Here is a 9,223-nt window from a genome sequence, read left to right as displayed (position 1 = left end):
AACACTAATAAATAGTATCCTTTGCAATATCCCTTGCCCTTGTTTTTCCCTTACCCTTTTATCATTATAAAATAAATGAAAAAATAAAAAATTAAAAAAAAGGAAGAAAAGGAAGAATTAAAGTGATTACACTAACTGGGCCTAAAAGTGTAATTTAATTGTTTACAGGGAGCCTACATCAGTAATTTTGTAGAAGAGAGGACTTTTCTGCAAAGCAAGTCTACCGTCTGGGAATATATCTGATGCTCAGATATCCCTTCTGTTAAGCAACAAAAAAGGGTATCGTCGTCCCCAATCGAACCCTGGTTTCATCGTTTTGTTTCAGGGAGCTAGAGGCCATGGATAGAGAACCCGAGGAGCTCCAATTCATGGGCTTCTTCGGCATCTGCAACGAAGCTTACAAGATTCTCCTCTCATGGCGGCGGGTATTCGCCCAGATCACTCTCTCCCTAATCCTCCCCCTCTCCTTCATTTTCCTCGCTCACATCCAGATCTCCGACCTCATCTTCACCAAAATTACCATCAATGAAGAGGCCCTCGAAACCACCCGGATGGGAAGCCCCTCCCAGGACAAGATCCTCGATCGCCTCGCCTCCGAATGGACCGTATTCCTTCTCTTCAAGGCCGCATACCTCCTCTGCGTCCTCGTCTTCGCCCTCCTCTCCACTTCCGCCGTCGTCTACACCATCGCTTGCATCTACACCGCCAAGGACCTCACCTACTCCAAGGTCATGAGCGTCGTGCCCAAGGTCTGGAAGAGACTCATGGTCACCTTCCTCTGGAATTTCATCATCCTCCTCTGCTACAACACCCTCGCCGCCATCGTCATCATATTCACCTTCCTCTTCGCTGGAACCGGACCGGGCGGGGAGCTGCTCCTCGTCTTCATCGGAGTAGGCTACTTTGTTGGGCTTGTTTACATCAGCGTGGTGTGGCATTTGGCCAGTGTGATGTCGGTGCTGGAGGATGTTTACGGGATCCAGGCGATGCAGAGGAGCAGTGCCTTGATCAAGGGAAAGTTAGGCATCGCCTGTTCGATCTTCCTGCTGCTCAATCTTGCGTTAATGGCTGTCAGTTTGATGTTTGCCGGGTACGTCGTTCACGGCCGCTACGTGGGGGTGTTACCCAGAATCGCGCTCGGAATCGTCTTCGTTTTCGCTCTATCTCTATTGATTCTGATCGGACTAGTTATGCAGACGATAATGTATTTCGTCTGCAAATCGTATCACCACGAGAACGTTGATAAATCTTGCTTGGCGGATCACTTGGAGGTCTATCTCGGGGAGTATGCTCCTCTGAAGGATAGATCGGTTCAATTGGAGCAGCTCTATGTATGATTAAACCCCTCATCAAATACCTCATACACCTCTGCAACCTGCAATTCTTAGAGAGTTTTTTCTTTTTCCTCTTTCTTCCCCCTCCCTCCCCTTCTTCTTTAAGTTATTTGGAGACGAAACATTTACATGTCATATGTATTATTCATGATAAATCTCTGTAGTGCTAAACAACATACTCTTCCTATTGGTATAACAAGCCCTTCCAGAGACTATCATGATCATTCTATGAAACTTACGGTCCAGGTGTGCACACCCGATATGGACCTGATACGACCCGATATGTTATATGTATCGGCAATAATCGTATCGCTTTGCTGGTATCCCTCTGATCTTTTAGTTTTCTACTTCAGGAGACCAAGCCCCAGCATTTGCTACTTACAAGAACTTTTAGAAAAGGAAATGATTTGCACAAATATAGTTGCTTTTGATGAAAACAGTAAAATGAACAAAGTGAACCCATCTTGAGACTGAATTTACAAATTTGAATTCAATCTGAGTACATCTGCAAGATCATTAAAAGGGGGATTCCTTACCATAAACCATGCCATCGGAAGGCCTGAGCAACCGAACCCGTCCATGAATTTAACAGCAGCCACTTTTTGCTGGATCAGGAGGTGGTGGCTTCTGTTTGAAAATGTTCTTTTTCATACCAGATGAGCCCTCTGCCAGTAAGCTTGGTGTGTCCAATATCTGCAATCATCATTCATGCCAAACTGTTATAGCTAAAAGTTAAACCATTCTTTATACATGATATATAGGATACCATAGCATTTAAAAAGTGTAGGGCACCAGGGCAGGTCAAGTTTTGTTGTGAAAATCCCTGAACAAATTCAAAGAGATGAAGAAAAAGGTAATTCTAGCAATTGCAATTTCTGGTTTGCCGATTCTTCACAGTATTGAGATATTATTGACCTGCCCACCAACTAAACTAGAACCAAGAGTTTCCAGGAAAAACTTGCACAGCTGAAGACAACGTGCCAAGAATAAGTAGCATAAGGCTGAAGAGAGCCCTGAGGAATTTCCATGCTTATTTCTACCTTCATAGATACTGCTGTTTTGCTATGGGATGACTTTACAATATTGACAGAAGTATGCTTTTGTGGGAATTTCAGAATGGATGACAACAGCAACATGCTTAACATATGCAAAAGATTAGGCATGAGCAGAATCCATATATACTTTCCTCTGATGAAAATGTCAGAATGCTGTTACCAAATCAACTATCATACTTGATCCATGTTGGACATGTTAATAGGACTGATTGGCGTGGATTGGGCTCTCAATGGCCACCTGGTATAGGGGGTATATTAGACATGTAAATAGGACTGCTTGGCGTGGATTGCGCTCTCAATGGCCACCCGAGATAGGGGGTATGTTAGACATGTTAATAGGACTGATTGGTGTAAATTGGGCTCTCACTGGCCACCTAGGTTAGGGGGTAAGGTTTAGATACAAGTAACACCAGGGTATGGAGTATAGAGTTCATGTGTATTCAACATTCTTTTCTGAATGCTGATAGGTGAGTCATTAACTAAGTTTGAAAACTTCGACAATTCTTTAGTGGCTGACTTGCAATAAGCTGAGCACCAAGACCCACATGCATATAACCACAAAGAATTAACATACCTTAAGAACAAGTTCTTCAAAGCACTGCTCAACATTAACTCGAGTTTTTGCACTGCATTCAAGGAAAAGACATCCATATTCTCTGGCAAAATCAATTCCTTCTTTCTTTGTAACAACCCTTTCACTTTCCTGAAAATAGAAACAAGAAGTTTTAGCCTTTATCACAAAAACATTCAGCGAATATAAAAGAGCTCCAATACACTAGGATGATAAGAACCTTCCTTTGGAGATTTTCAAAATGGGCCAGCAACAATGGACTAATTCAAGTTTAGTCCAGGAATAAAAGAATTCTTCTAATTTTAGTCCTGGAATTGAAATGCTCCATTGAGGTGGTCCTTTCTTTCAATCAGGATACGCGTCCAACATTAAAGTCCCTTTCACCCTCTTTCACGAAACTAAACAATATGCTTGAAGTCCCTAGTTTTCCTATCATCGTTTACATATAATAAAGTCTACATTGATGGCTGTCACCCAGAAACAATTAGACTGAGTAATGTTTTCAAACTTCAGGAACCAAAACAGGTTTTCTTCAGAAGTAAGCTAAATTTGACACTATTACAGGATACTGAAAAATACTCACTAAAAGAAAAAAAAAATTCAACTTCTGGCTATCCATTTTTTCTCTAAATACACCTGAATAGCATCAAGGAGTTTGATTCTATCAAATTTTATAATCTAACAGTCCAGAAAGACCTAACAACTTTTTTCACAGGATTGTTTTGCAAATGTGGCATAAGCACACCATGAGGATCTTTACCTCAGAGCACTAACTAACAGGTGCCACCTGTCCTCAATTCCTTTAAAGTGAAAAACAAAAAGAGTAAATACCCAATAATTGCGAGTACCTTATCAACTTTGTTTCCAACTAGCATCTTGATGCAGTCTTGGTTAGTGGAGTAGAGATCGATTTCCTTTGCCCATATATCCGAGAGATTAGTGAATGTTTCTCGTCTTGTTACATCATAAACTGCAAAAGTAAAAAGAAAATAATGGAAATCAATAATTTCAGATTAGAAAATCTAGTTGTACATAGAACCCAAGTGACTGCAACCTATCTAGAGTCTTCTATATCAGAATTATTCCATCACTAAAGAAAATTGATCTTAGGAAAACAGGGATCTCTTTGGGAGCCCAAGACAAAAGAAAGAAAAAGGGAATACTAACAGAAAAGAGAAACATGAGCATACCCATTACAATCCCCTGTGCACCTCTATAGTATGAGCTTGTTAACGTTCTGAATCTCTCCTGTCCAGCTGCAGGATAAGTAAAACATATTTTTAGTGTTTGCTTCTACTACCAAAGAAAATGAACAGAAGCAACATATTATTGGCCAGGATCTCATCTGTCACAAGGTGTACCAGAAATTCAAAGTTCTTTGAGGCTCACTTTCCTTCAAAACAGTTGCATTCCAAGTAACTACACTAGCAATATTTAGAATTAATAAAAGTCAATGCAAAAGTGATCAGCAACTTTTACCCTGATATAGACTACTAAATCCACAATTAGTTACTCATTTACTCCTTTGCACAATTAACCAATGAATAGTGTAGATCACACCTTGATGTCAGGCCTTTTTTTTTTTTTTTTTTGTTGGGATTGGTTGCACACCAGATACCCCAAAATCCTTGAGTGTTAAAAGCCAAGCCTGTTGATAAAAAAAATCTTAAACTAGGTTATCACATAATTTGTTGGGATTGGTTGCACACCAGATACCCCAAAATCCTTGAGTGTTAAAAGCCAAGCCTGTTGATAAAAAAAATCTTAAACTAGGTTATCACATAAGCGTTTCTCATTAAATGCAATTCTTGCCAACCATCTGCACATATGAAGTTGTGATACCTATTTACCAAAAACAAGCCCTATATACATAATGTGTGCCTGCTTAACATTAGTTATGGTCAACATGAACAACTCAAAATTGATTATAATAGATTGATGACCTGCATTATATAAACAGTACAACAACCGAAGCCAGTGAACATTTTTTGGCCACATTGTATCAATAAAAACTATGGAATTAACAACATCTATCTATCATTCATATTTTCTGGTATTCTTGTCATTTTTTTCAATAAGAAAGGCTCCTTCATCTTTGTTCTCATCTGAATTTATAACAAGAAAGAAAAAAGGTGAATATACCTAAGCTCTTGAAAAAGAGAACACTGGAAAGTCACATTCTGCACTTTCTTTACATCATCAATGTCTTCTTCATAGTAGCCCACAACTATGATTTCCATTGGTGATTATCTACCTATGCGCCTCCAGAGACAAATCAATCAACCTAGAGATCAACTAGTGGAATACTTAAAATGCCTACGGAAATTTAAGAATTTATAATAGAAAAGGATATTCCTCAAATTTTTATTCTTCTGTCAGGACAATTAGTGACATCATTTGCAACTGAAAATTCGTTCAGAGACTCGGCCATTCATGTTGCTATAGGCAATTCATTTTATACCAGACCTTGGTGCATTACTTTCCTTATTAACTAAAAGTAAAAGAAATATTTATTTAAATAAAAAAGATAGAAATGTTGTCAAAGAGCTTTAATAAGATAGAGATGTTGTCATCAGAGCTTCGATCCTGACAATAAAGCAGCTTTGATTAATCATAGCCTATGTCACATTTCTGCATAGGTGGGAGATAAGTTTGAAATTAATACAGAAAGGCAGAAACGTCAGATACAGAACATGCCTTCTAAATGGATATTTTAGGCCAAATCTATCTTTATTTTTTCTTAATGCAGAATCTAGCTCTATCTTTCTCTCTTTTTTTCCTTTCTTTTCATTTTTCCCTTTTGAACAAAGCTGAACCTTGCCATTTAATGTTTTCTTGGAAGCTGAAGAATGATTTCTTAGCAGGATACAGCAGCTCTCACTGCAACCATCAATTTAAGGCTAGTTATTTCCAGCTGCAACACAGTTTGACCAAAATCATGCCATAAAGGAATGGGAGCAATAGAGAAGTTCCATATCACCAAGCTGAAGGGAAGCAGCAGGATCTGATTTATTAAGGACATCTATAAGAATTTTTTTCAAGCGAGAAGTATAGTATATTGTCAAATTGCCCACAAAAATTAAACAATCATGACTATCGTATGCTCCTAACTTTTGACTACTATATGTTCTCCAAGTCTACCTCCTTGATTGGACATTCTTACAGATATGGGTCATCACAATCATATTTTCGGCTTAGTGAGGTCAAGCCTACTGGATCTTTGTAGTTTAAAAGCCAAAAATATGGAGTGTCTAATGTTATAGAAGAATCCAATTCATCTAAAATAAAATTACTCAACTGGCTGGACAGTGGCCTGATCTGCAGTTGATGGTTTTCAAACAAAAAAAAAAGCGAGCAGCGTATGCTAGTAGAAGTCTCTAGCATAGATTAGATGATTACATACATATATATATAGATAGATAGATATATATGAACAGGATATATTGACAGAAATGGCTAGAATTGAATATATATATATATATATATATATATATATATATAAGAACAAAATATATTTATAGAAAGTGCAAGCATAATTAAAAAAAGATGGAAGGAAATGGAAAAAATCCAAAGAATAGCCAAATAAAGTAAATCAGCAATGAGTTGAAAGAAATTAATTATAAAAATACAGAAACTATACTAATTAGAACAAGAGGAACATACCTGTGTCCCAAATAGCCAGCTTCAATCTTTTCCCTCCAAGGGTAACCATTTTTATTTTAAAATCAACACCTACAGTAAGGAGAGAGAAGCTAAGAGCAATGACAGAAAAGTGAAACAGAGAAAAAAGCCTGAGCAGCCCACTAAATCTTCATACATTAAGTGCTGGGATTTTCTGAAGGTCCTAGAGAGAATAGTGACAAGCAATCACAGTTCACAACTCATACACCTAGTATAGAATGTTTCAGAGAGCTTCCCTTTGTTTACTGTTTCAGCTCTACAGTATATCGATTGGATAAGAAAGGTATAAGACTTTAGGTCCATTCAACTCAAAAATCACATATCAACGCAACTACGCCTACATTCATATAGCTAAACACAAATAGGGACATGCAGATTAGGTCTTGATTCTTTAAAAACTTTGGCATATAAAGCAGCTAGAAAAATACACAAGAATAGCACTAAATAATTACAACGCAAGTACCATGATCTCCGTCGATTTTTCCCGACAATAGAATGTAGCATCAGTTATCGAAGATAAGAAACAGAAATGCAATAGAGAGAACCACAAACGATTATTTACCATGTGAGAGGCAATGCTAACTTCGTTTAAAGGATTCCATATTATATATATATATATATATATATATATATAAATAAATAAATAAATCGAGAAAAAAAGTCAAACTTCAGATAGTAGGAAGATCATTAAAAACGTACCAATTGTCGGAGAAAGATCTTCAAAAGTGTCCGAGGTAAAGCTCAAAAGAAGACTACTCTTCCCAACCCCAGAGTCTCCGATCAACAATAATTTGAACAAGTAATCGAATTCCGGAGCCTGACTAGTTGACAAATCCATCAAATTGGACTCCGAGAACAATCCGTGGTACGAATAAGAATCAAGAGAGGAAATTGGATCTGGGTCTTGACGAGCGACAGCAACGTGAAAAGGAACAAAGTGTTGGAGAAGTTTGCCGATGTATGAAGCAAAAGTCAGAGAGAGTGAGAAGAATCTAGGAAGTCGGGCTCTCTCGTTTTTTCTTCCCTTGACAGCTTTTTTTAATGCTGCAAATACTAAGATGGGTTTAAATGGGCCACAGCGGGCGGTGGGCCGTATGAAAAATGTATATATATATATATATATATATGAAAATATTTAAATTAAAAATTATTTATAATTATTTATGATCATTTTTAATTATAATCTCCTTAATTTCGTATACTATTTTCAAATATTTAAGTAATATAGACAAAATTTGTGAAATTTAGACGTAATTTAGTCATTAATCTTTTTTAAAATAAATAATTCATAAAATAAACCTTATTTTAGCTGCCCCTCCCCCCCCCCCCCCTCCCTCTTTCTTTTCTCTAGACCAATAGGGTGTTAAGGAATAGTCCCACTTTCTTAAGTGATTAATCATTTTGGACCCAATTTAACATGATATCAGAACAAACACTTAGTATGTAATCTTCCACCCAAATTATCCACGTGCTTAGGGGGAGTGTTAATGAATAATTTCACATGGATTAATGAGATAAAAGATCTTTAAGTTTATTAATAAGTGAATAGTCATTTTAGAATAGAGTCTTGGATCCAATTTAATAGGGGTGATAATTACTTCTCTGCAAAGTCTCACGCTAGCGATGACTGAGCGGGTGCGAACAAGATGAGATCCTACGGAGGGATACCCAGACCTTCTTAGCCATTGAAGGCAAACACGATACTACATAGATACCATCGTTGTGGGAGAAAGGCTAGCAGCTAAGATATAGATGAACAATAAGAATGGCGGAGTCGTGATATACGAAATAGGTAAAGTAAAAAATAATACTTCAATTACTATCTTAATTTCTCATTCACATCATCAACTTAAATAGTTGTTTTACAGAATATACATGGAAGAATTATGAGTGATTAACGGGATTACCCAATCACCGGATTTACAGAATATTTACATGATTTCTCCTTAAGGGAAGAAATTTCAGAGTGAATCTTAAAACTTCCCCTCAAGTTGGTGCATAGATATCACTCATGCCCAACTTGTCAAGACATTTGTTAAAAGCTTGGTAAGACACTGCTTTGGTTAGCACATCGGCAAGCTGATCCTTAGATCGAACATGAGGGACTTCAATGATTCTTGCTTCTAACTTTTCTTTAATAAAATGTCTATCAACTTCAACATGTTTAGTTCTATCATGTTGGACTGGGTTGTGGGCAATATTACATGTTGCCTTATTATCACAATATAATTTCATAGGACTTGTCTGCTCAATATGTAGTTCTTGTATCAGATTTTTTATCCATAATAATTCACATATTGCCTTGGTCATTCCCTTGTATTCGACTTCAGCTGACGATCTAGCCACCTCCTCTTGTTTCTTACTTTTCCAAGTGACCAAATTTCCACCTACAAATGTAAAGTATCTAGATGTAGACTGTTGATCTTCTATTGACACAGCCCAATCAGCATCGGTATATTTTCAAGTCACCGCCCTTTTTAAATAAAATTCCTTTCCCTAGAGATGATTTCAAGTAGTGCAGGATACGATTGATGACATTCATATGTTCTTCACTTGGAGAGGGCATAAATTGACTAACCACA

At 37.3% G+C, this 9,223-nt stretch overlaps 2 protein-coding genes across 2 annotated transcripts; one reads left to right on the top strand and one right to left on the bottom strand.

Moving 5' to 3' along the window:
* The first annotated feature begins 950 nt into the window (after window positions 1-950).
* LOC137949471 (uncharacterized) lies at window positions 951-1,337 on the top strand. Its single transcript, XM_068795517.1, has one exon. The coding sequence runs from the start codon at window positions 951-953 to the stop codon at window positions 1,335-1,337; it is 387 nt and encodes a 128-aa protein (XP_068651618.1).
* Window positions 1,338-1,655: 318 nt separating this feature from the next.
* On the bottom strand, window positions 1,656-7,660 carry LOC137949925 (ras-related protein RABC1-like). The gene is made up of 6 exons (XM_068796171.1): window positions 7,341-7,660; window positions 6,624-6,692; window positions 4,151-4,216; window positions 3,809-3,930; window positions 2,964-3,092; window positions 1,656-2,027 (listed from the first exon to the last, which is right to left on the bottom strand). The coding sequence occupies exons 1-6, from the start codon at window positions 7,477-7,479 to the stop codon at window positions 1,920-1,922; spliced, it is 633 nt and encodes a 210-aa protein (XP_068652272.1). The 5' UTR covers window positions 7,480-7,660; the 3' UTR covers window positions 1,656-1,919.
* Between the last annotated feature and the right edge of the window lie 1,563 nt (window positions 7,661-9,223).

This window comes from Aristolochia californica, unplaced genomic scaffold (assembly GCF_029961685.1).
Source record: "Aristolochia californica isolate CCGP_79_NKW_82.1479 unplaced genomic scaffold, dmAriCali1.0.hap1 SCAF_14, whole genome shotgun sequence".
In the NCBI taxonomy this organism is placed as follows: Eukaryota; Viridiplantae; Streptophyta; class Magnoliopsida; order Piperales; family Aristolochiaceae; genus Aristolochia; species Aristolochia californica.
Note: the sequence above shows the minus strand (reverse complement) of the source record. Positions and strands in the feature narration are given on the sequence as shown.